The sequence below is a fragment of the Phyllobates terribilis genome, unplaced genomic scaffold (genome assembly GCF_046119375.1).
Source record: "Phyllobates terribilis strain yellow unplaced genomic scaffold, ASM4611937v1 Scaffold_1__5_contigs__length_1240528914, whole genome shotgun sequence".
Taxonomy (NCBI): Eukaryota; Metazoa; Chordata; class Amphibia; order Anura; family Dendrobatidae; genus Phyllobates; species Phyllobates terribilis.
In genome coordinates, this window is record NW_027362761.1 from 473,560,979 (window position 1) to 473,588,758 (window position 27,780).

General features: G+C 39.8%; 1 protein-coding gene across 1 annotated transcript in view; it reads left to right on the forward strand.

The window, feature by feature from the left end:
- The window catches only part of TMEM167A (transmembrane protein 167A), a 33,734-nt gene extending 16,985 nt beyond the window's left edge, over nucleotides 1-16,749 (forward strand). The window contains exons 2-4 of the mRNA XM_073679154.1: nucleotides 9,528-9,637; nucleotides 10,341-10,375; nucleotides 16,341-16,749. Coding sequence (XP_073535255.1) covers nucleotides 9,528-9,637; nucleotides 10,341-10,375; nucleotides 16,341-16,411 — 216 coding nt within the window. The 3' untranslated portion in view covers nucleotides 16,412-16,749. The remainder of the gene's footprint in view (nucleotides 1-9,527; nucleotides 9,638-10,340; nucleotides 10,376-16,340) is intronic.
- Nucleotides 16,750-27,780: the final 11,031 nt, after the last annotated feature.

The window sequence follows — 27,780 nt, forward strand, 5'->3', positions numbered from 1 at the left end:
GCTAATACTAGAGAAGAGAGAGGGAAGATTCAAAAAGACCTAAATAAACTGGAGCAGTGGGCAGCAACCAACAGAATGGTTTTTAACAGGGAAAAATGCAAAGTACTACATCTGGGCAATAAAAATGAAAAAAGCATATACAGAATGGGAGGAATAGAGCTAAGCAACAGTACATGTGGAAAAGACTTAGGTATACTAATAGATCATAGACTGAACATGAGTCAACAGTGTGATGCAGCAGCAAAAAAGGCAAATACAATTCTGGGATGTATTAACAGAAGCATACAGTCTAGATCACGTGAAGTCATTATCGGTCTTTACTCCTCTTTGGTCAGACCTCATCTGGAATACTGTGTACAGTTTTGGGCACCACATTTTAAAAAAGACATAGACAAACTGGAACAAGTTCAGAGAAGAGCGACCAGAATGGTGACTGGTCTGCAAACCATGTCCTATGAGGAACGGTTGCAGGATTTGGGAATGTTTAGCTTGCAAAAAAGAAGACTGAGAGGAGACTTAATAGCTGTCTACAAATATGTCAAGGGCTGTCACATTGTAGAAGGATCATCTTTATTCTCATTTGCACAGGGAAAGACTAGAAGCAACGGGATGAAACTAAATGGAAGGAGACACAGATTAGATATTAGAAAAAACTTTTTGACAGTTAGGGTGATCAATGAGTGGAACAGGCTGCCACGAGAGGTGGTGAGTTCCCCTTCAATGGACGTCTTCAAACAGAGGCTGGACAGACATCTGTCTGAGATGATTTAGTGAATCCTGCTTTGAGCAGGGGGTTGGACCAGATGACCCAGGAGGTCCCTTCCAACTCTACCATTCTATGACCTGTGACTCGTGTCTATTGTCATCTACTGTATGTCTGTCTCAGCCATAAGTGAGGGAGATAGGAACAACCCTCTAAGAATCAGAGATTCCAGGAATCCCCAAGTGAGAACCCCTTTGTCATTGGCCCTTCAGGCTCTGTAATAAGTACAGGATAGGTCTTGTCTGGGCTGTACCTTTAACTAGTTCCAGACTGGACTATTTCCATTCATTTATGACCAGACATGTTTTCATGTTTTGTTTTGTTTTTTTTCATCTGCACTGACTCATTGAATAAGATTGGTCCAAGTGCAGTCAGTTTTTTTCACGGACAGCACTCTAATCAAAAATATGGTCCTGTCACTGAGCCCTCAGTGTGCAGAATTATGTAACTAAATGAAAAATGTAAATTTGACCATCTCAATTGATTATTTTCTTTTGTTACAGTGAGAATAATAGCCAAACAAGTTAAAAGGTACAAAAATACATTTCTGACATTTCAAAAAAGGTCACTAACCAGTATAGCCGCCCTTCTTTTGCGTTTTTTCAGCGTTTTTTTTTTTTCTGCAGCAAAACCTGATCTCTTGCTAGGAAGGTTTGTTCAGGATTTTGCTTGTTTTTTATCTTGTTTTTTTGGTGCATTTTTCAGGATTCCAAAGTTAAGTTTGCTTCCACCACAGAAGCATGAACACAGGTCACGAATGCAAGACATATGTGAAACCATATTAACCAGAATTTCAAATGTAACAGTGGGGGGAGGCGAATTGTTCAGGAATAGTTTACCTGAGACACTGGCAGTACATTGAGTTTGTAGGACACTATTTATTTTTTCACTATGGTCTGCCATTGAATTGCTCAGGGATTGTTCAATTTCACACCTCACCGGGCCACAGGTATTGTTCAATCTCACACCTAGCTCAGCCACTGTTTACAGGTGTACACATCACTAATTTAATTAAACTATACTATCCACACTGCCATCTCAGGTGACCAAGGTTGGATGGTAAAATCACAAAAATAAATGAGTTTCACATACTGCTCTACTTGCTTTTTTTCACTAAAAATGCAGCAAAACCTGATGGCTATGTTCACACAAGGCGTTTTTTCACCACCAATTACTTCCAATGGGTGAAAAACGCTTAAAGAAGTGTCATGCTCTAGTCTGCAAATAAACATGCAAAGCACTAAATACTGATCAAATAAAAACCAGGGTGTGTGCCTGAGATTTCTGGAATCTCACAGACTTTGCTGGTACTGTAAAACGCAGCAGAAAATTTGCATAAAAAAAACGCAATGTGTGAACATAGCCTAACAGTCATAAGCTCCATCCATTTAGTCTGTCAGTTTCTTAATCTGTTGACAACTTTTTGGGCAGCATCAACCACAGCCTCCCAATACAATGTTAAGAAGGCTGGGCTCTTTTCCTTCACGGTAGGTTTTTCGTTTGCAAAGAGCCCACAAGATCTCAATCCATCTTTAAGGCCTTTACTGGCAGCCAAGCAGTCGAGACTTTGATGTATGCAATGGAGCACTGTCATGGTTTTCATGAAAGATGCAGACTTTTTCCTGTACCACTGCTTGAGGAAAGTGTCTTCTAAAAACTGGCAGTAGGTTTGGGAGTTTATCTTGAGTACATCTTCAACCTGAAAAGGTCCAGCTAGCTCATCTTTAATAATCCCAGCCCATAGCAGTAACCCACCTCCACCTTGCTCTTGTGTGAGTTGAAGTGCAGGTCTGTGCCAGGTACTGATCCACCCCGGGCGGAACCATCTGGTCCTTCAAGAGTCACTCTCATCTAATCACTCCATTAAACCTTTGAAAACGGTCTTCAGTTATATCTTGGCTCAGTCTTGAATTTTTACCTTCTGAGTCTGGTTCAGTGGTGGTCGGGTTTCAGCCTCCCTTATCTTGGCCATGTGTCTGAGCACTGTTCACGTTTGTTTCTTTTCAAATCTTTGGCAATTAATGTGTCTTTTTTTGCCACCTTGTTGACTATTTGCAACAAGGGTAGACTACTTACAGCCTACTCTCCATGATTTGCGTGACATTTTTATTTAGTTGCTAAGCAATAAGAACATCATTAAAACATAACTAAAATATTGGCACCTGCAGTCATTTTCTGGGCATTTTGGCCACTTTGCACCTGGGATTTGTCGAGCCTTGGCTTAAAAATATCAGGAATGACAAGTATTTTAGAATTTCTCTGTGTATCCCGACCCTGGAGACCTATGAGACTATGTCACTGTGGCCTCATTCCAAATGGATCCATTTCCTCTACATTTATTTTTCAGGTGGTCTTTGCCGTGCACTCTTATTGTTTTGTTATGTCCATAGAGGTGAGATACTATGAATAGAAGTACTTATGCAAACTTTCATTGACTTTATTGTCTTTGATGACAGATACACAGTGTAACCATGTACATCTGTTGTGCCATGTCTCATGGGATTTACAGAACAAATACTTTTTCTTCCCCATATCGTTGGTTAACAAAAATGCAAAGGTGTTTCTGCTCATCTTTTTGTTGTATGTAGTTTAGCTCAGATTACCATGACAATTTTTGGAGAAAATATTTTTCAGCCCCCTAATTGTGATCCATCACTAATTCTATCTCCTCTTTTCCAGTCTACAGTTAAGTCAGTTTATTCTATGTAGTAAAATGAAGCATCAGCCGGGCTGTGAAGTCGGTAAGCCAAGCCAACGACTCAGACTCCGACACCTCAATTCCTGGATGCCAATACAGTTGAAAGCAATGATGAAAGAGTGAGCCCTCAGCTGACACTCCGCCATCATTCTCCCTATGCCTCTGCCGTCTCAGCGCAGTGGGCACGATGATGTCACTGCAACACACCCGCTGTGCCAAGGTGTGCAGAGGTTCAGAGCACTCAATGCGGAGACCAGACCCGTTGGGATCCGGGGATAGGTGAAATTATATATATAATTTTTTTTTTATTTTTTTTTTTAATGTGGGGCCATTATACTGCATGGAGGACTACGTGTACCCATTATATTGTATGTAAGGCAATCCAGGGCCAATTATACTGTATGGAGGACTATGTGGAACCATTATACTGTATGGAAGGCAATGCAGGGCCCATTATACTGTATGGAGGACTATGTGGGGCCATTATACTGTGTGGAGGACTATGTAGGGTCCGTTATACTTTGTGGAGATCACAGTTGGGGAATCATACTGTGATGTGGTCACCATACTTTGTCAAGGAGTGGAGGGTAGAGTAGGCTTATCATACCGTGTGTGTGGAGGGATTCACTGTGTGTGTATCGTACTGTGTTTGGTGTGCTTTTTTATTGGTATTATACTTTATCTGTATTATTCAAGGTTTTTTATCCTTTGTTATAACATATTTAAATCAGGCCATTGGGCCATATGCTATTACTGCTCTTGCATAACATATATTATTCCAGTATGCTCCATTTGTGATTAAATGTTAATTTTATTATAAAATATGTTAATTAAAATGTACTTTGTTCGTGGGACAGCTCCTTTAAGTTTGTTTCCATGTGAAACGGTTCATCTTTATATTTGATAAGAAGGAAAAACGTCATCAGTTCTAGACCTTTTTTTTTTTTTTAATAAATATCAAGGTTGTCCCGCGACTTTGTCCCAAGTTTTTAATTTTGGCCCATTGTCTATTCGAAAGAGTATCACTGATGTATATGAAAATCCCTCAAAATACAGGACTCACTGAAGGAGATTGTAAAACTTAACTTTTTTTTCAATAATAAAAGTTAAATTATCCTTAAAAGGACATACTACAAAAGTGCGCTTTAGTAGTATGTCCTTTTTTGGGTTATTTAAAAAAATAAAATAAAATAAAAGTTGAGTTTTGCTATCCATTTCAGCGAGCCTTATTGTGTATTTGAGTTTGACATCCCTGCAATAAACCAATGAAACAAGAACAATTTTAATAGCTCAGTATAGCTAATAACAAGTGGTTTCTCCAAATTCAACACAAAATTTCAACTGCAGTCTCAGAACTATTCGACCCCCTTTATGACAAGCATCTTTAGTACTTAGTTGAGCACCTTTGGCTGTTATGACCTATGGCAAACATTGACACCAGCTTTTAGCAGTGAAATAAGATGACAAAGGCCTTAAATGGTCCTATAGATACCATTGAAAATCAAGTTCACAAGTTTAAAGTTATAGGAACAGGCACATACTAATCCCTGAAGGTCTCCATGATAAAACTCCAACACGTGCACCTTATACTGAACCAAAAACACAAGGAAAGTCAGGTCCTTAGTGCTCAAAACCAAATTCATAAGCCACAGAAGTTTTAGGACTCTTGTTCTGTGGAACTTTCCAGGCCTTTGGATCAGCGGTATCAGTGGGAAGAATAAGTATTTGATACACTGCTGATTTTACAAGTTTTCCCACTTACAAAGAATGGAGAGGTCTGTAATTTTTATAGTCTGTACTCTTCAACTGTGAAGGACAGTATATTGAAAAAAATCCAGATAATCACATTGTATGGTTTTTAAATAATTACATTGAATTTTATTGCATGAAATAAGTATTTGATCACCTACCAACCAGCAAGAATTCTGGCTCTCGCAGACCTGTTAGTTTTTCTTTAAGAAGCCCTCCTACTCTGCACTCATTACCTGTATTAATTGCACCTGTTTGAACTTGTTACCTGTATAAAAGACACCTGTCCACAAAATCAATCAATCACACTCCAACCTCTCCACCACAAGGTCCCCCTGCTCTCCAAGAAAAGGAAAGAAAATCCAGCTTCCAAATATCCAAAAATGTATTAGAGTAAAAAAAGACACACATATTTAAAAAGCGCTCCATGGCAAATATGAAGGTGATCAATAACAAAGCTTAATAATTAAGCAATTGAGTCCATTTTTGACTGCATTCCTTTGTAAAGTGAAGAAGTTGGGCCAAAAACAACATTTTAATATTTTTTTATTTATTTTTGAGTCTCAATTTTATAAACTTTGGTGAAGCACAGGTGAATCCAAAGTAGATAAATTTGATTAAGGGTGTAATCTCCAAAATGAAAGGACGTTGTGCAGCATTGTAAGATGAGCATCGCTCACAACAGAACATCTGAACGTGTGCCTAGATGTGCACGCACCCTGGCCAGTGTGAACAGAGCTGACAACATCCGTGACATTTGCTGATGTGGAAGTGAGCAGCGCCAGACAACTCGTATGCTTCTAGAACAGACTAACCCCAAAATATGGCATAGCATTGACAGTGGCACAACTTGTTTCTCCGATCAAATATATGAGAACAAAAAAACCCTTGTATAAGATCTGAAACACGTGGAGGTAAAGTATGGCCAACAGAATATGCTCCACTTTATGGACCCTTGTAACACAACTGTACCCATGCGCCGCCCAATGAAAAGAAAAAATATTTCTTTTGGTTGGTTTAATGCTAAATAATTAAAATTAACAATTACTTTCTATTATGCTAAATTCTTCTTTTTCTCATATTCAACATTCAGTACACACATTATCTTTCTTAAGAAAGCTTTCGAGAGACTCTTAGCCGACTGTCACTCTCCCTCTAACTGTTTTGCTCATCTCACAAAATCTTCTACCACTTAAAATCTGAAAGCCTCTGTCCAGGAAGTATCTCAGCTCTTATCATGAGAAGGTCAGCGGGACACAACAGTCGAAGGTGTTTGTGGATGAGATGGCTTTCTAATGGTTCAACGCATCCTTAAAACTGGGGATACATTTTATATTCATGTAGAAAACTACCTAGCCACAAGTTATCTTACTATTTAAATATGATTTTATGACAAATATTCTTTTATAGTAGAGTCATGGAATATCAGTCCCTGTGTTTTTCATTGTATTTGCTTGTGTATCTTCTTTCTCTCTGTAAGTTTGCACAATAAAGTTCCGAGTTAAGACCCCAACGGGCAAGCTTGTTGTGAACAGGTTTTCTGTGGGCATAATACCACTCAGACAACACGGGGTGAGGGTAAAACATTGTGGCAATACTTTATTGAACCACAAACCAGGCAATAAACACACAGAATAGTCCAAGCTAATACCCAAGATGGTAAAACATTACACAGTCTCACCTTTCCGCTCCGCCCGCCTGGGATAGAACAGCTGCGACCTTTGGAACTTCCAGGGCCAACTACCGCAACCAGTGGCCCCCACAGAAGGTATCGGCAAGCTTAGGAAGCCGATAGTCCATCAAGGTACAAGGCCAGGAGACCCGAGGGTCCCACCCTGGCTTCTCTGAGAGTTTCCATGGGGCCAGATGACCGGCTGGTCCCAATCTGGCTTCTCCAAATGTCTCCATGGGTTCCAGGCAACCAGAGGGTCCCACCTGGCAACCCCAAACAACATATTCATGGGGCCAGGTGACGTCATCGTCCCAACCTGGTCTCCATGGGCTCTCTGATGGTAATGGAGCAGATAATAATAATCTTTATTTTTATATAGCGCTAACATATTCCGCAGGGCTTTACATACATTATCGTCGCTGTCCCAATCGGGGCTCACAATCTAGATTCCCTATCAGTATGTCTTTGGAGTGTGGGAGGAAACCCACGCAAACACGGGGAGAACATACAAACTCCTTGCAGATGTTGTCCTTGGTGGGATATGAACCCAGGACCCCAGCGCTGCAAAGCTACAGTGCTAACCACTGAGCCACCGTGCCGCCCGTAGATCTGTATCTTTCCAGTCATGGCCACATACACTTAGGCTGGAATCATGTATAATCCAAATCTGTCTCTCTTTGGGTAAAGCCATGCTACCAAGCTGATGGTGTGAGGAGAGTCTGATCTTTAATTCTCCTTGTAAAATCTCTTTTCAATCTGTTTCAAATCTCTTTTCAGCAGGATAGAAAAACCCTTTTTTATATTTACATATGCGGCTAAGGTCATCAGTCACAGGTCAGAGATAAAGGTGCAGGGCACACTCAGGTCTCATTGTTTGAGCTAATGAATTTTGTCACAGATTTTGCAATGGGTAAAATCTGCATTAAGTACTCAGATTAACATACTGCGAAATTAAAAATTTGCACCCCTTGTCAGTTTCCATTGTGAAAATATTTGTATTTTTAAGATTTCTTAAATATCAACCACATATCTGGTACTGATTTTCTATGCACAAATCCACAAAGAAAATCCATAGCAAATCCACTTGTGGACGTTTGTTTTTTTTGTAATTCAATGGGTCTCAGGATTTCGGACTGATACACCAGAACTTCTAATTTTACTTCAATTTCAGGTCATGGCATGCTACCAACATCATTTTTATGATTTCAGCTTTCCTATGACTCCTCTGGTTAATTACTTTGGATATCCAGAGGTTTCCTTTCCTGTTAATACTTGAATTAAACATGCAGAGGTGTAAGTATTGATGACCTCCATAGCATGCACATTCCTATGCTTCTTTGTGTTGAAAGATACATTAGGACATGAAGATAGAAGCCAGAAGTCTATTTCCCCTTCATCAGATAAGACACAAGGTTAGGCCCAGGAGAGATGGTTCTGATAGCCAGGCTCTGGTATCCATTGCCTTGACAGCTTTCCAACTGGTGCCTGAGGCAATGCTAATGTTTTGTCTTTAGAGCATATCAAATGGTTAAATTCAATTTCTAGTTTCCAGTGCAGTATATGTGAGGTCAAACAAAGTCAAAATGAAAGCGATCCTCGTCCCCTTGAGTCTTTCACTCTAACCAGGAATTGCAAGGTATTCTTAGTGAATCGCAATGGCACACGGCTTGCCGGGGGATGAACGTGCCCCATCTTGTATTTCTATATCTTTGACCTTATGGATGCTTCACAGGAGGACACCCAGTAAATTTATTTGTGCTATGCCAGTTAGATCCCATTTGGTCGCCATTTTATACTAATTTCATTGTAATCTATACAACCTGGATTGCAGCAGGCCTACAATATCCTTCACAGAGGTCGATGCAGAAATGAAATCCAGATGTTCAAATTAGGAGGACGTTCTTCTGGCCAGTATTTCTAAATGAAACTTCTAATTAAGGGCAGCATTGCTTAGTGTTGGGATTAAATGGTTACTGTCGTTTCAGCAACGTTACATAAATAGTACACTTCAATATATAAAACTTTTGTAATGTATCTTACGAGAGAAATCTGCTTCTTTCTTCTTCATTTACCTCCTGAACTCCTCATTCACTATGGAAAAATGTCTTGGTCAGTGACCTACTGCTAGCTCACACAAGTATCAGGTTGCAGCAGCTATTCAACTCTATGGAGAGGGAAGGAAGAGCTCTCAGCACAGTGTGAGACCAGGCAGATAGTGATGTCATTTTACTCCAGTGTTGGATTCACAGCTACAAAGATCAGTACTGGTGTATAAAGTCTGCCATGCTGCTGCTTCTGTTTGCGTTCTGCAGAGAAAGAAAATCAGGAATACATCTGTGTCATTTAATGTAGACATCATAGCACCTAGTCTCTACCCACTAGTTCAGAGAGAACTGAAAATTGGAAAGCGAGAGCGGCAAAGAGGAAAACTGGTGAAAACCGCAGGGTATAAGTCTTATAATGGCCAAAAATCGTTTTATTCTTCCTTTATTCCTCTGTCACTACATTGTGCTGCTCTCAGATTAGGTGGCTAAAGCCTGGTGACATATTCCCTTTAAGTGACTTATTCTTATAGTGGGTAGATGTAGAGAAGTTTTCCTGTTGTGATTTGTAAGTTATTTTAATATTTTATGTTTATCCCACAGTCTGCCATTTTTAACTTCCAAAGCCTGTTGACGGTGATCCTTCTGCTAATATGCACATGTGCGTATCTCCGAGCCATGGTTCCCAATCTTCTTGATAAAAACAAAACTGGGTACGTAACCTTTGCTGTATGTAGTGAATTTTAATAACCGATCAATATATGGAGCCAGACTCTCATTACACATCACAACCTCCTGAATGTATATTATAGCTCAGGAGCTTTGGGTTTTTTGGGAGGTTTTTTTGTATATGGCATAGGTAATCCTCAGTCATGCTTACATTTCTTATTAACTTCCATTTTTATGCCTTGAGTCGATGCTTTTAGCTAGAAAGCATTTTTCATAACTTTACAAGTGAACACAATTTAATAACTTTCCTGGGAAAACCACTTAACACCTATCCGCGGGGGTTGCCCACCTCTGAGACCTCCGTTGATCACTAGAACTAGTGTCCCGATCTCTTCACTGCTGGTCAGGATTGAGTGGAGCAGACTGCTCGTACATAAGTGCTGCCATTTCAGTCTGTTTCCATGGGATTATCCGAGATGGCCAAGTAGTATGGTCAGCCCATAAACATTGCGGCAGCAGTCATACACGACCATGCCAGACCACTCATTCCCAAGCCCACTGAAGAAAACCAGGGAAGTGGAACCCCTGTTCTTTTGATCCGTGAAGATCAGACATTTACTACATATCCTATTAGATGATAAATGTCTTTTATGAAAAAAGAAACCTTAAACTTCTTTTAGGATATAAAAAAATATATACAAACTTACATTTTGGCAGAAACTTTACTTTTGTTTCCTTTTATTGCAGAGTACTTGGCATTTTTTGGAAGTGTGCAAGAATTGGTAAGTCGTCTTGTTTCATCTTTTCATTTCCATAATGCCTGCACAGGAATTGACCATTGTATTGAAAGTTGATAAAATGACTGATGACTTTCAGCCAACAATTCATTTTCCAAAAATTTCATGCTGGGCTCATCATGCCCGAATGGAGGTTTATTTTATTAGAGAGAAGGTGAAAAGCCTCTGGCAGTAACTTATCTTACACCTGAACTTTCCTGATCTTTTCATGTATCTCACTCACATTAGATCATCTGCCCAAATTGGCAGGTTTGGTTAAACATTGTGTAGACCAAACCACCATTATGATAACACATTCATCTTTTTTTCTTAAAAAATGTTGCCTTATCTCCTGATCTCTTTTTGGGTCTAGGTAATATTAGGGTATTGGAATGATCTAAAGCTGTCCATAAGGCTGTGTGCCCACTATGCGTTTTTGATGCGGAATTTCCGCAGCGTAAACGCTTGCAAAACGCTTGGTAATCTGTGCCCCATGATCCCCAATGAAAATCTGCATGTTCTGTGCCCATGCTGCGGAATTTTCCGCAGCAGATTTCCCTTGCGGAAAAATCCGCAGCATGTCCATTATTTGTGCGTTTCTGCATGCGGATTTGAGGTCCCAATGCATTTGAAAAACGCAAGTCAAATCCGCATGTAAAAACGCGTGTAAAATCCGCAAGCGTTTTTTACAGCCAAGAACATGCAGAAACGCTGCAGAAATTTTCTGCTTCATTTCTGCATTGTGGGCACATATCCTAAGCTTTTTAAGATTTTAAGCAGGTAAAAGTCCTTAGATAATGACATGAACTATGAGAATCAAAGCAATCTGAAGCTTTAGGCTACGTTCCCACGATGAGCTTTTGTTGCGTATTTTTGCTGCGCCAAAGTGGATGGGATTTATAGAGATCTAATGCCCACTGTGCTTTTATATTACTCAGCGTAAACTAACCTACGAGTTCCAAATGTCACTTTCTCTTGCGAGTACGCTGAGTTTTATGTGCAGATTTTCCCCACAAACTGGCATTAGATCCAGAAAATCTGCAGATAAAAAAAAACGCACATGCGTCTTTAGTGCGTTTCCGTGGCGGCAACGCGTAAAAACCGCATGTAATCTGTAAGTATGTCAATAAAGTTTTGTCAAAGCCAAATACCAGGAAGTATAAAAACAAAGCAGCTTTATTTTAAAACATGACACCAAAAAAGAGAAAAGCTTCAGCGACAAAAACCGCAAGTAACCTAATCTACATAATCGGTGCGGAAAGGGTGCAGTGCCAAAAATTCACAAAAAGCTCATCCTGGGAATGTATTAAAGTGGTTTTCCTGCCTTGGATATTTAAGACATATGTAAAATATATGCCGTGAATGATAGATCCACAAATCTGACTGGAGAATCGGCAGTAGATAGTTGACGGCAAGTTTAGACAACTTTTATCTCAAAAGTATGGGCATATTAAAGGGGTGAAACAAGAGTAGAAAAAATGGTTGTTTCTTCTAAAAACAGAACCACACTTGTGAGTTAACTGAGTTGAGTCTGGTATTAACACTCAGCTCAATCGACATAAAGGGGACTGCAATACCACACAGAGCCTGTGGTCCGAGGTGGTGCTGTTTTGGAAGAAAGCTGACACTTTTTCTAATTTTATTAACCACTTCGCGCCAGAGCCTGTTTTTGCCTTCGTTACTAGGCCAATTTTTTCAATTCTGACCACTGTCACTTTATGAAGCAGTTACTCTGGAACGCTTCTACGGATTCCCCTGATTCTGAGATTGTTTTTTCGTGACCTATTGTACTTCATGATAGTGGTAAAATTTCTTTGATATCACTTGCATTTATTTGTGAAAAAATCGGAAATTTGGCAAAAATTTTGCAATTTTCAAACTTTGAATTTTCATGCTCTTAAATCAGAGAGATATGTCACACAAAATAGTTAATAAATAACATTTCCCACATGTCTACTTTACATCAGCACAATTTTGGAACCAAAATTTTTTTTTGTTAGGAAGCTATAAGGGTTAAAAGTTGACCAGCAATTTCTCATTTTTCCAACAAAATTTACAAAAACATTTTTTTAGGGACCACATCATATTTGAAGTGACTTTGAGGGGTCTTTATGACAGAAAATACCCAAAAGTGACACCATTCTAAAAACTGCACCCCTCAAGGTGCTCAAAACCACATTCAAGAACTTTATTAACCCTTCAGGTGCTTCACAGGAATTTTTGGAATGTGGAAGAAAAAATTAACATTTAACTTTTTTCACAAAAATGTTACTTTAGACCCAATTTTTTTTATTTTCACAGGGGTAACAGGAAAAAATGGACCCCAAAATTTTTTGTGCAATTTCTCTTGAGCGCGCTGATACCCCATATGTGAGGGAAAACCACTGTTTGGGCGCAGGGTTCGGAAGGGAAGGAGCGCCATTAGACTTTTTGAATGTAAAATTTGTCTGAATAATTAGCAGACGCCATGTTGCGTTTGGAGAGCCCCTGATGTTCCTAAACAGTGGAAACCCCCCACAAGTGACACCATTTTGGAAACTAGACCCCTTAGGGAACTTATTTAGATGTGTGGTGAGCACCTTGCACCCCTAGCTGCTTCACAGAAGTTTATAATGTTGAGCCATAAAAATTAAAATTTTCACATTTTTCCCACAAAAAATGTTTTTCAGTCCCTAATTTTGCATTATCATAAGGGTAACAGGATAAATTGCACCATGAAATTTGTTGTACAATTTCTCCTGAGTACGCCGATACCCCATATGTGGGGAAAACCACTGCTTTGGTGTACGGCAGGGTTCGGAAGAGAAAGGAGCGCTATGTTGGCTGGGATAGGCAGCAGACACCATGTCACATTTGAAGAGTCGCTGACATGCCGAAACAACAGAAACCCCCACAAGTGACCCCATTTTGTAAACTACACCTCTCAAGGAATTCATCTAGGGAAGTAGTGAGTATTTTTTAATTTTTAAATTTATACCATTGGGCAGTGAAAAAAGCATAATTATATTTTTACCACAAAAAAATGTTTTACCCTCAGATTTTACATTTTCACACAGGGCAATGGGTAAAAATGGTGCCGAAATGTGTCACACAATTTCTTCTAAAAGTGTCAATACCCCATATGTGGCTGTATCGTACCGCTTAGCCATACGGTGAGATCTGGGGGGGACGGAGTGCTATTTGACAATTGGAGAACAAATTATTGTAGAATAGGCATTTGGATTTGGGAGCACAAAATTTTCTGAATTTCTTTTGGGGGGAAAGGGCCATTTTGCTTTTCCAGAGCCTTTCTGCTACCAGTAACTTGGAAGTCCCTTATATTTTTAACAGATGACGGACCTGAGTGGGGACTAGCTTTTTTTTCAGGACTGAGTTGAAGCTTTTATTGGGAACATTTTACGTAACATTTATCCGGCGCTCTAGGCTGAGCACTTACATCGGGGTTTCCATCTAAATTTCCAAGTGATATAATTCCGATGAAACCCCTGCGGGATCCATTCGCTGTAATGAGGCAGCAGAGTTACTCTGGACTCCGTCTGGCCTCTGTTTAGCGGTGTCCTTTTTTGCAGAAGTGCACAAAACTGTGGCCAACCGCACTTTTATGCAGCCTAAAACAAATGACACCGTGGGATCACAGGCCAGACGGCATCCACAGTGGCCTATATCTGCCTCATTACAGGGAATCTTCCGTCATGGGTTCCGGCTGAATCACATATTTCAGAGATTTACACGGAAACTCTGGCGTAAGTGCTCAGCGCAGAGCGCAGGATAAATGTGAGCAAAGCCTTACTGCGATCTTTGGTAGACATAATAAACAAATCAGTAGCAGGTGAAGAATTGGTTTTATTTATTTTTTATGCCGTTCCTAGTGTGATATAACTGATTAGATTAGTTTATTCTTCGGGTCGGTGCGATTACAGAGATACCAGATTTATATCGGGTTTTTATGACTGACAGCTGTCACACACTAAGACGCTTTTTTTTTGCAAAATCTAGTATTTGCATCGCCATATTTTGAGAGCTATAATTTTTCCATATTTCGGCCGACAGAGTCATGTGATGGCTTGTTTTTTGCGGGACGAGTTGACATTTTTATTGGTACCATTTTTGGGTACGTGACATTTTTTGATCGCTTTCTATTCCGTTTTTTGGGAGGTAAAATTAACAAAAACCAACAATTCAGGAATTGTTTTTTGAGGTTTTTTTTTATGCCGTTCTGCGTGTGGTAAAAGTGATCAGGCAGCGTTATTCTTCGGGTCAGTACGTTTACAGCGATACTACACGTACTGTATATTTTTTTATGTTTTGGCGCTTTTACACAATAAAACAATTTTATAGAAAAAATATTATTTTTGCATTGCTTTATTCTGAGAGGTATAACTTTTTTATTTTTCGGCTGATGGAGCTGTATGGCAGCTTGTTTTTTGCGGAACAAGATGACGTTTTCAGTGGTACCGTTTTTATTTCCATTTTGCTTTTTGATCGTATTTTTTTCCACTTTTTATTTGGCGATATAAGGAAAAAGCATAGTTTTTTGCTCCGTTTTTTTATTTATTTTTATTACGGTGTGCACAGAAGGAGTTAATTAGTGTGACAGTTTTATAGCTCGGGTTGTTTCCGACGCGGCAATACCAAATGTGTACTTTTTTTATTTTTGCAAAAATATATGGATTTATCGGTTTAATATTTTATTTATTTATTTTAATTTATTTTGTATTTTTTTTTAACAGTTTCAAAACATTTTTTTTTACTTTTTTTTTTACATTTTTACTTAGTCCCTGTATGGGACATTAATTTTTATTTTTCTGATCTCATGTAATGTAATAGACATATATTACATTACATGAGATCTTCACACAGTCAGTTTCCTGTCTGGCTTAGCTGCAGGCTGAGCCAGGCAGGACACCATATATGGCAGAGCTGGAGGCGGTCATGTGACCTCCAGCTGCCATAGCAACGTCAGGTCCTGAAAGGAATCAGGGGTCGTCGGAGAGGTAAGTGGACGACCCCCTCTCCTCCTGCTGTCTTCTATATGCCGCGATCACTATAGATCGCGGTATATAGAAGACAGCAAAGGGTTAACATCACTGGGACCTGATCTAATCAGGTCCCGATGATGTTCCCTGTCAGAGCTATCGCTCTGCACCGCTCCCACAGCGTTTGCAGGACCCTGGGGGTCCTGAGCGCTGCGAGACCACCCACCGTTTTTAAACGTCCGCGCTGCACAGAGCCCAGGCAGCGCGGACATTTATCTACAGTGGGCAGTCGGGAAGCGGTTAAACCCCTTATGTCTTTGAAATGAAGTCCCCCCTTTTTTTCACTCCAGAATTCTGCCGTAAAAGCTTTGATGAATCGGGGCCAACGTGCACATTTTTGGTGCTATAGAGGACTAATCTGTGTTTGTAGAAGTGTTCTATTATTTTATGAAATAGCTTTTTTTCAGAAATGTCTCCTTTTGTGTATATCATATGTTGCCTCAAACCAAGAAGCAGAGGGTCACACACTACTTGGCTCCATCTTGACAGTCATGATCTATGAACTTGAATCGATCTTTTCTTTTTTCGTGCATCTACCCATTCATCATTAAGAACATTCTGCTGCCCACGTCTTACAATCCTGAATAAATGTGCTCACGTACAGATCGGGCTCAAGCGATACCCACAGTTGTCTAAATTCATCACAGGTTGTTTAGTTCTTCACCAGACATTATAGCAATGTGCCATAATGTTGATCGCAGTGATTGACAGGCCGTCCTGTGCACCAGAGCGACTCTTGTCCGCAATCTATTTCAAGGTGATTTCAGATGCCAAAAACGTGTTAATCTTGGATCGCGTCCATCCATTTTTCCACATCTTGAAATTTTTATCACTGATACAAAATGTTAAATATCATATTTTTTTTAACAATTTAGAAAAAAATCATGAAACATTAATATTTTTCAAAGTATTAATATTAATAATTCATTTTGCAGGTGAAAGAAAAAGTCCTTATGTGGCCGTGTGCTGTGTGGTGATGGCTTTCAGTATACTCTTTATGCAATAGTCTGCCAAGGATTCCAGCCAGCTCCATTTATATTACTTGTGGAATAAATATCTTTGTGGTCATTAATGTGTTCAGAAATATTTTCTTTGATAAGTTAAGTAACTGACAGATTAGGCTTCATGTTATGATCCAAGACAGTCAATGGATCCTCAGGATGAATGAGACCGGAACATAAGACGGGCGGCGCCATGTTTTTGTTTTGAAAATGTCATTTTATTCTAAAAGTGATATTTATTGGGAGGGAAATGAAAAGGTCTGTCTAATTATCTCCAAAAGTATTGTTTCATGACCATGTTTTGAATTGATAAATAAAATTGATGACGTGTTTTTCAGAAACTGTTTTCTTGTATTTAACCTTTTTCATTTTTTTTTTAATTTTTGCAAAAATCAATAGTTAGTTTGTGTAATTAAAGGAAGATCTGTGTCCATCAAATTCATCCAAAAGAGGAAAGGAACTATGGATAACTTTCAGAAATTTGTATTATCCAATAGATACAAATAAAGGAGAAAAAAGGCCCATAGGGGAATATTCACAGGTGGCACCTTTCATGGTACGAGCAAAGTAAATGAGATTTCAGAAATCTCATTCACGCGCTTATTTTTCCCCCCCCTGTGTTTTTGTGCTGCTGGCTGTTTTATGAAATCTGCAGCATGTCAGTTCTTGAATGGGAAAAAAAACACCGCAAAAACTCACCGATTTTACCCATTGTTTTTCCTGCTAACAGTCCAATAACCCCATGTATGAACATATGCTAAGACATTTGCCGGTCTACTTTAAAAGGGAAAAATGTTACTTCCAAATTAAAATACATAGAGTGAATTCATACAAACAAGGCCATATAGATTAGTAAAAAAAATGGTGGAGATGGGAGGTGTCTGAGAGCTGCTAGGAGGAATTATGTACAGGAATATACACAAACGGAAAATTGACCTGTGTATACAAGAAAGCAAGTTGTGAACTTGTGGTAGTCAGACTGGGATCATATGACATATTTTTTTCATAATTATATGGATGCAGCTAATAAAACGAAATACTGCACTCAATATTGCTGGTAAGTTAACATAAAAAAAACATTGCTGATGTGGCGAGCTACTTTGGTTGCTTTGTAAATAAATTGCTTAATATTTTATTTAACCATGTGTACCGTCACCATCAAAAAAGCCTACCAAAATGATGTTTAAATGGGTAAATGTGCAGTAGCTGTGCAACAGATGAAAAAACTATAAAGCTGCAAAAAATTTAAATGACACTTTTTTTTTATGACACTCTACTTTCCTTTTGTGACTGATGAAAACTCTGAAGTAATATTGGGGGAATTAACTAAAAGAGGATTTTTTTTATGACAATTTTGTGTGAGGCTGCATTGTCGTTATTTGCACCAAATTTGTGGAAGTGCTATACCTATGTTTGATAGATTTGGTGAATCTTTGATACATTTTGTGCGACATTTTAAAATAGTTGCATCTTATACAGTGGTTAGTGTTGAGCGATACCTTCCGATATCTCGAAATATCGGATCCGATTGGATCAGACCGATGCCCAAAAATAATAATAATCTTTATTTTTTATATAGCGCTAACATATTCCACAGCGCTTTACATACATTATCATCGCTGTCCCCATCGGGGCTCATAATCTAGATTCCCTATCCGTATGTCTTTAAAGTGTGGGAGGAAACCGGAGAACCCGGAGGAAACCCACGCAAACACGGGGAGAACATACAAACTCCTTGCAGATGTTGTCCTTGGTGGGATTTGAACCCAGGACCCCAGCGCTGCAAGGCTACAGTGCTAACCACTGCGCCACCGTGCCGCCAAAAAGTATCGGATATCGCCGATTCCGATACCGGAAACCAATGCAAGTCAATGGGACACAAATATCGGAATAAAAATAAACCCTTTCTTTCCTTGTAGGTTAATTCTACATGAAGGAAAACAACTAAGAATAATGTAGAATAACCTGAAAAGCCGGCAATTCAGCAGCGGCATACACCGGTACCCGACAATTTACAACAGAAAGAATAGAACATCACACATAGATTAGATAGATAGAAAAATGTCAGTCACATATATATGAAGTACAGTGACAGTGTTGCTTACTGTACTTGTCATTTAGTGTAAAGGATTTATTAAAAAAAATAACAGTGTTTTCATGCACCGTCTCTTTAAAAAAGCCGGCCGGCAATTCAGCAGCGGTACCCGACAATTTAGAATAGAAAGAATAGAGAATCACACACAGATTAGATAGATAGAAACATGTCAGTCACATATATAATAAGTACAGTGACAGTGTTGATTACTATACTTGTCATTTAGTGTTAAAATAATAATGTTTGAAGCCTGGGAAGGGGGGTAATATCCACGGAGCTTCCCAGGCTACTAATATCAGCCCCCAGCTGAATACCTAGCCTTTACTAGCTATTAAAATGGGGGACCCCGAAAAAAATTACATGGGGTCCCCCTTATTTTAATAGCTAGCAAAGGCTAGGCAGACAGCTGGGGGCTGATATTAATAGCCCAGGAAGGGTGCCATGAATATTGTCCCCCTCCCAGGCTAGAAACACCAGCCGTAAGCCGCCCCAGAAATGGCGCATCCATAGGATGCGCCAATTCTGGTACTTAGCCTCGCTCTTCCCACTGCCCTGTAGCGGTGGCAGTGGGGTAATAGGGTTGGGGTTGATGTCAGCTTATAATGCCAGCTGACATCAAGCCCAGGTTAGTAATGGAGAGGCGCCTATAAGACACCCCCATTACTAACCCCATAGTCAAAGTTAAAAAAAAAATCACAAACACCCAGAATAAAGTCCTTTAATTGAAATAAACACACAATGTTTTAATGTTCTAAATTAAACCATACTTACCATCACGCCCATTCCAGCTGAAGCCAATGTCTTCTGCAATAAAAGTAAAATAATAAACCAACCTCATCCTTACCTTTCCATGGTTCCCACGACAGCTTCAGCTCTGCTACATTCACATGACAGGCTGGATCGCAGCCGAAAGCTGCCATCCAGCTTGCCATGCCGCAGACATGGAGAAGCGCAGGCATGCTTGCGCTCCTCAGTGTCTCGCTGTGACGGCATCCAGATGAGCCGAGTATTGGAATGCTCAACACTAACAGTGGTGCTTTAAAGTTTGTGAGCCATTCAGAATTTATGATATTTCTGAATAAATTTGACCTAAATTATATAAGTCCTAAAAGTAGATAAAGAACCAAATCAAGCAAATGCGTATAAAAATTTAAGACATTGTCATTTTTATTGAGGAAACTGATCCAAAATTTACATGCTTCTGCAACTTGTTGAAGACTTCTGATGGCAAAAAACATTTTGGATTGTAAGACTATTCTGTAATAAATACTGAAGTTGTTTTTAAAATGCTGACGTTCATCCTTTTCCTTTCGTGATGTTCTACATGGCTAATCCTTCCGGAACTAATATAACTTTTTGGTTTGGTGGTATTGAGCCTGATTCATTATTGCATTTATGTCTGTTTTTTATTGCGTTTTTAGTGTTTTGCTTGTTGTTCCATATTTTTTTGGTTGTGCCATATAAAATTTTCAATTTCTGCCATTTTTTACCTTTATTTTATGTATTCAATTCCTTGCCATTGTTAGCGGAGTTTAAGGTTTTCAGATATTTTCACCTGGTTCATAATTTACCACTTTTTCGAAATGTTACAAAATTTGTTCCCTCCCTGAGGTCATTTTATTTGCGGCACAAAATATCTGAAATAATGTTTGCGCCATTTTGAAAAAAGAGCTACATTTTTTGCTAAAATAAATCTCTTAAAAAGGTTAAAGCCAAAAATAAAGAACATTCTTTTCTCAAAATTTATGAACCGCGTGCACCATTTTGAAAAATTTGAAGCATCAACGAATACCACAAGAAACAATAGAAAAGTGGTGTAAAAGAAATAAATAATTAATTGGAACCAAAGTTTGCCAAGCTCACACACAAGGGATGTATCATATGTCATTTGATTAAAAACATGCTACAGAATGAATGCTTAGAATGGGGATTGTAGCAAATTGGTTTAGAAATGCTACAGACAAAATAAGTGAGGAATAGTTCTTTACAAGGATCACTACGTTGATTAAAGGGAACTTGTCACCTGAAAAAATGTTATTAGTGTTATTAAATTGCCCGGCGCCCCCACTGAGAGCCCCGCTGCAGGGAGAAAATTAACTTTCTCCCACCCTGCAGCGTTCAGGTTTCAGCAACGGGGGTGGTGCCGGCGCAGGTTCAATGTATAGAGAGGGGCTGGTGTAACTTGGCCCCCAGCCCTGACTGACGGTGGCTCAGCATTAGTGTTGACTGTTGGTCATGGCTGGGGGCGCAGTTACAGCCGCTGCTCACTATACAAAGATCGGTGACTGAAACCCGAACGCAGCTGGAAGGAATAAAGTACATTTACTCCTGGTAGCGTGGACCGGACAGGTTCACAATGCTATTAACCTGCAGATTAACCCCATATCTGCAGGTTAATAGCGTTTTTTCAGATGACAGGTTCCCTTTAAAAGTCTTTCGAGACTATGCGATTTATCTAGTTGTTTAGATTCTGAATTTTTATTTTGATAAAATTTATTTCTGCTAATTATTCACCATAAAGATGTTTGCATGAGCAGTGCGGTAATGTGGGAATTTTTTTAAGAAGTTGTGTGATTTGTGGTTAGGCATGTTGGCATTGAAAAATAATTCTGGAGTAGAACTCTGCAAATTCTCTCTCAATCCAAATGCAATATTATCTAGTTAGTTTCATGTATCCTGTGGGACCTTAGCATTAGATGCTGGTAAGATTTCCAATCTGGATCACTTTGTTACAAGCTTCTCTGTCTGGGAACATGTACCCGCTGGGATTTAGGGGCAGAATCCGAAACTATCCATGTAATGAAATTGCTTGCTTAGAGAAAAAAAAAAATCTACTTTGTTAGATTTGTAAAAATATTTTGTAAAGTGAACTGGAATATATGCCACAACATATTCAGACTGACTGTCGTACTGCATAGCTTATTTATGGCTTCAGAAGGACACTGATAATTAGTGAATATTATCCCTAGGTCTGAGACCAGACCTGGGCAAACTGTGACCCGCGGTCCACATGTTGCTGTTTGGTTGTTCTGGTGCAGACTGGGACAGTCAAAGGGCTTTGTGCAGTGGCTACCCGCACCACACAGCCACCGTGTGTCCAGCATGTCACTTTCACTGATATCTGCATCCTCTGGACACAGATACTGGTGAAAACAATGGTGGAATATGGAGTCATCAGGTTAACATAATACCATGTAAGGGGACTGTGTGGGGACATAAAACTATGTGGGAAACAGTACTGTGTGTGGGGGACATAGTACTGTGTATGTGGACATTATACTTTGCAAGGGGACTGAGTGGGGTCATAATGTGTAAGGAGACTGTGTGAACATAATGCTGTGTGGGGACATAATGTTTATGGGGCTATATGGGGACATAATATTGTGTGTACTGTGTGGGGGGGGCATAATACTGTATATGGGGAGAATATTGTGCAAGGGTACAAAACGGGGGTATAATACTGTGCAAGAGGACTAAGTGGGGGCATAATGCTGTGCGAGGGGACTGTGTGTGAACATAATACTGTGTAGGGGGGCTGTGTGGAGGACATAATGCTGTGTAGGGATGTCATTCTGCATGATGAGTTGTGGGTGTATTCTGCATAGGGGGCTGTAGGAACATCATACTGTGTAGTGAGGCTTTTGGGGAATGTAATCCTGTATAGGGGGAACTGTGTGGGTACATCATACTGTTTGAGTGAATGTGTGGGGACTGTGAGCATCATATTGTATTGGGAGATGAGATGTTGATCAAGGTCTAAGGGTTGCATAACAGGAACAGAAGGACTTACTACTTTATAAAAGCAGTAAATTTTATATGGTTTTGATTCGCTGTTACAGTTAAGAATACATATTACAATAAGCCGTATCGTAACATATATTAACCGTTAAGAGACTTAATACTGCTCAATGTTATGTGATAAAAATGTATCTAAAAAAAATAATAATAAGCGGAAATAAGTCCAGCTGGTTGGTACAACCTGCCACAACAGTCACTGTATCTCATGTGGCCCCTTGAGAAAATGAATTGCCCCCCCCTGTCCTAGACTATATAGGAAGTTTCTAGAAACAAAATCACCTCTGAGAGTTCATTGCATTTTGTAGAAATACTATTAATCCTCTATCGCTCAGCTACACTAGTGGTCATGGACAGTAATGCATGTGCAGCACCACAGTTGTGCAGTCTGTGTAAATGTGTATAAAATTATTATACAATATTTTAAATTCACAGCAAATTCCTCTATTCTCTTCCCTATGATCTCAGGCTCAGGTTATTGGTCGACATTCCTCCATTACAAGTTACACATAAAGTGGATTCATTTTCATAGGATGAGAGCAGCTGCATCAACAGGTGGTCAGACCATCCAGGCTGGTGGTATCAGAAGTTATAGAAGCCCACCATGTTTTCTGGTGGTGCGTAACCTGTTACAAAGGATGTCCGCAGAAAATCTAGTGCTTGCCATATAATTATGTTTTTATTAGCACAGATCGTGCCTTTTTATTATTAAAGAGGAACTAAACTTTCATTATTTTATCATTTTGTCTAGCGTGGATATATAGCTTTGCAAATCACTTTATTAGATTTGTCCTAATTTCTGTAAAAAACAATTGCATGTAAGAGGCTTCCATACCTTGGCTTTTCCCCAGTCTATTTGCCTACCTTCAAATGCACTGATATCAGAGCATACTCCTTTGGAGTACAGATGATGGCAGTGATGGGTCAGCACAGGTCTTCTCTGATTGTTGTGCTTATCAGAACAATCCCTTTCAGCAGTTTATCCCCAATGTTAGTGAGAAATCGGTGCTGAGCTGACCATTTCACAGCCATCATCTGTACTCCAAATGAGTACATTCTAATATCCATGCTGCTAAAGGCAGGCAAAAAAACAACTGGGGAAAAGCAGGGGTATGGAAGTCACTTACATGCAGTTTCTTTATAGGAATGAAGACAAATCCCTTAATAAAGTACTTTTGGAATTTTGATAATTTTCCATGATAGGCAAAATTATTACAAAATAAAACTAAGTCCTCCATTCAACAAGACTAGTGTTTTCCTCAACGGTCTTGATGAGGGGGTGTGCTAGAGTCAGGGCGCTCCTTATTCATTAAGAGGCGCATGTCGGGGGCCGCTGTAGGATTTGTGGTGGAAGGAACTCCGCCCTTTGTTATGAATTTGATGAGCAGGGGTTGCTACGCCCCGTTCCGTCCGAGCTCTGCCCATTTTGTCAGACCTGGGTGAAACGCCAAAAGTCGCCAAATTCTAGCAGAGCCTCGCGCTGCACCAAAATTTTGCGATTTTGTGAAAGCTCTGATGAATCGGGGCCCTAAATTTTCTACTTATGGTTTTAGCTTCTATTTTTTTTTTTAAAAGTAGCAACTGGAAATGCAGTTTTATTTATGCAAAATGAAATTCAATATGGCTGAATCTTTGACCTCTCTTGAGATGTTTGATGTAGTAATACTGAATGAACTTTACATTGAACTCTGTGTTGTGACATTCCTCTTTTATTCTTCCTGGAAGGGTATAAATAAGATTTCGTGTCTCTCTCTTTAGCACAGACTCTAGCAATGAGCCCGCGCCTTTCCGGGGACATGACAGCTGATCTGATTAGCTGTCATGTGCCCCTAACAGCCGCGGGTGGAATCACGATCCACCTGCAGCTGTTAACAACATGTTAAATGCCACCATCAATCTCTGACAGCGGCATTTAACATGGCCGCGGCGGAAGGACATCACTAGTCCCGCCCATCTGCGCCACTAATGGGACTATTGAAAAAAGTAAAGAAAAAAAAGGGGGGGTTTTAAAAATATTAGCAAAATGAAAAATATATAAAAGTTTAAATCACCCCTCCCTTTCGCTCCATTCAAAATTAAACAATAAAAAAAAAATCAAATATACCCATATTTGGTATCACTACGTTCAGAATCGCCCGGTCTATCAATTCAAAAAAAGAATTAATCCAATCGCTAAACTGCGTAATGAGGGAAAAAAAATCAAAACGCCAGAATTACATTTTTTTGGTTGCCGCAACATTTCAATAAAATGCAATAAAGGGCGATCAAAACATCGGATGTACCCCAAAATGGTATCAATAAAAACGTCAGCTTGGCACGCAAAAAATTATCTCAGCGGCCTCAGAGCCCGAGAAATGGAGATGCTATGGGTCTCGGAAAATGACAACTTTTTTTTTTTTTTTTTTAAACAAACTTCGGATTTTTTTTCACCACTTATATAAAAAAGAACCTATACTTGTTTAGTATCTACAAACTCATAATGACCTGGGGAATCATAATGACAGGTCAGTTTTAGCATTTAGTGAACATGATAAAAAAAAAAGTACACAATATAGTAAAACCAATGGTGTCATTCAAAAGTACAACGTGTCCCGCAAAAAATAAGCCCTCACATGGACATATTGACCAAAAAAGTTATGGGTTTGGGAAGAAAGGGAGCAAAAAACAAAAGTGCAAAAATGGAAAATGGCCCAGGGGTGAAGGGGTTAATTATGGAAATGCGTCCTGCTGCAATACATAGCCATACAGCTGTCATTCTATAGCTAAAATCATTCAGTTGTTCTACAGAAAGTCTTTTTTTAGCCCTAGTGTAATTCATAGCTGGATGTTACTATCTCCCTCCTAAGTGGGTTCTTCTGTAGAGGCCTGATACATCTGAGGCTGTGGACACTCAGACTGTGCAGGGACACAAGGACTGCTAACATCCTGTTGTCAAATGACTTATGCATTTAATAGGGGCAATGTGGAGTTCTAAGTAAAGATGCTTCATAATGGTTATTACACAGGTAGTACATGTAATTGCTAAGGGTGCTTTCACATTGTGTTTAGTACACGCTCGGTGGCCCCGTCAGGGCTTACGTCTGACTCCACCCTCCCCCCACAAAACGGGATTGGGGTGTATGCGCTGTTAGGACCACAGTCTATAATGGTGCCAGCAGAGCAAACGTGAGCTCTGCCCTGAATCATTTCCGGGCATATACCTCTACTGGAGGTGGACACTAAGGCCGGGAGGAAACCCGGCCGGGAGGAAGCAAAGCGCGCTCTATAAGAGCCGCGCTTTGCGCATGCGCCGGGAGGTGGGGAAACAAAGCGCACGTCACAGGTCCCTGTGACATGCGGGGGAGGAGGGAAAATGGTAACTAGGCTGATAGGCGGCGATTTAGGGGAATAATAATCAGATAGGTGGACATTGCTTGGCGTCCCCTGGACACCAAGCGTGTTGAAGACCAAAAAGATGAAACTACTTTTCTCTGCAAACAGACCTCTACTATGGGCCATACAGGTAAGTATAGATTTACTTTTCTATAACCTGTATGCCCATAGTAGCGGTCTGATAACTCCCAGGGGGTGACAGATTCCCTTTAATGGTATAATGTGCCTTGCAAAGAGAGAAGAGAGACCAGGCTGAAATCCTGTGCTAAATGTTCTAATGTCTCCTGTTAGTGGGGTTTCTTCAAAGAAATTGCTATTTTTCAGAAAAGAAAACAAACTTTTTTTTCATATGTCCGTGATTTTTTTTTTAAAATGTGCCCCTTTTTATTACCTCCCTTCACATGTTTGGCTTAGGATAATGGAGGATATGAGCAAATTTGTGTAACATGACACATGTTTGGTTTAGGGCACCAGGGTACAGGTTGCATCTGCTGCACAATGATTATGTGGGTGATGTTATCATCTGAAATTAATATGTACCCATCATCTCTCCTGATATGTCTGTATTAGCGAGTACTTCTATTGCCAATGAAGTAATTGTTGAGCATATTTTTTAGTACTCTGCAATGGGCAATTCCTGTAGTTTTCCTCCAGGAAATGTAAGTTTAGATTGATAACTTTATTATTGATGGAACATAGTGGCTAACACTTAGAGTAACTAAACTTTTCTAAATTTAATTATCCTCAGTTTAGATATAGTGTAGATGCCTTAGGTTTGGTATGTGACATCGAATTATTATTATTATTATTTATATAGCACCATTGCTGTACATGAGAAGGGGTTACATACAAAATACAAATATAAATTACAGAGAACAGACTACCAATGACAGACTGGTACAGAGGGGAGAGGACCCTGCCCTTGTGGCCTTACAGTCTGCAGGATAATGGGAAAGGAGACCGTAGGCTAGGGAGCTTGCAGCAGCTTCTGTCGTGGTGGGGTGGCTGCAGGGTCATTGCAGGCTGTAAGCTTTCTTGAAGAGATGGGTTTTCAAGTTTTCAAGTCTGAAAGTTCCAAAACTGGTGGATAATTCGACTTGTTGGGGTGCAGAATTCCAGAGGATGGGGGATATCTGGGAGAAGTCTTGGAGGTGATTGGATGAGGAACGTATGAGTGTGGAGGAGAGAAGGAGGTCTTGGGAGGACTGGAGATTACGTGTTGGAAGATATCGGGAGATTAATTTGGAGATATATGGAGGAGACAGATCAATCAATGAAACCAATGGGATGTCCATTTCTCCAAAGCGTCTCAGTAGCCATTTTTCACATAGACCGCATGTTCCTGGTGTTTCTGTGTGCAGCCTATGTGGCCTATACGTGCTGCCACGGCCTGCAGCGTCTCCAGACTTGTCTCCCATCGAGCACATCTGGGACATCATTGGTTTGTATTTGCAAAGGGAGCTGCTGCAGCGGATCCTGAGGATTTGTGTGCCTAAGTGTATTCAGCGTGGCAGAACAGTCCACAGACAACCATTAACAACCTCATTGTCATTACACAGTCCACAGACAACCATTAACAACCTCATTGTCATTACACAGTCCACAGGCAACCATTAACAACCTCATTGTCATTACACAGTCCACAGACAACCATTAACAACCTCATTGTCATTACACAGTCCACAGGCAACCATTAACAACCTCATTGTCATTACTCAGTCCACAGACAACCATTAATAACCTCATTGTCATTAACCGAGATGTTTTGAAAATGTTTCCATAATTTGCATATCATTAATATGTCTATCGATTCTGTGATATCTACAATTAAATTACTTTCCTTTTTGGTGTTGCAATTTCAGTGTCAAGGAGTGTATATCATTACCATATTTTGCTTCCCTTTGTGCTGCAGCGCTGTTACAGTACCCTGTTCATGCTCCTTTCAATAACTGCTATTCAACGATCAGCAGTCTACATTCAAAGAGTCTATGCGCGGGAATTCTCCTGTGTTAGGGGGTGGGGAGCAGAGAGGCTCAGACAGGGAAAGCCCAAGTCTCTAATTAATTGAATATTGTATGTTGAGCAACTGTCCTGAAAAAAAATATTTCTGTT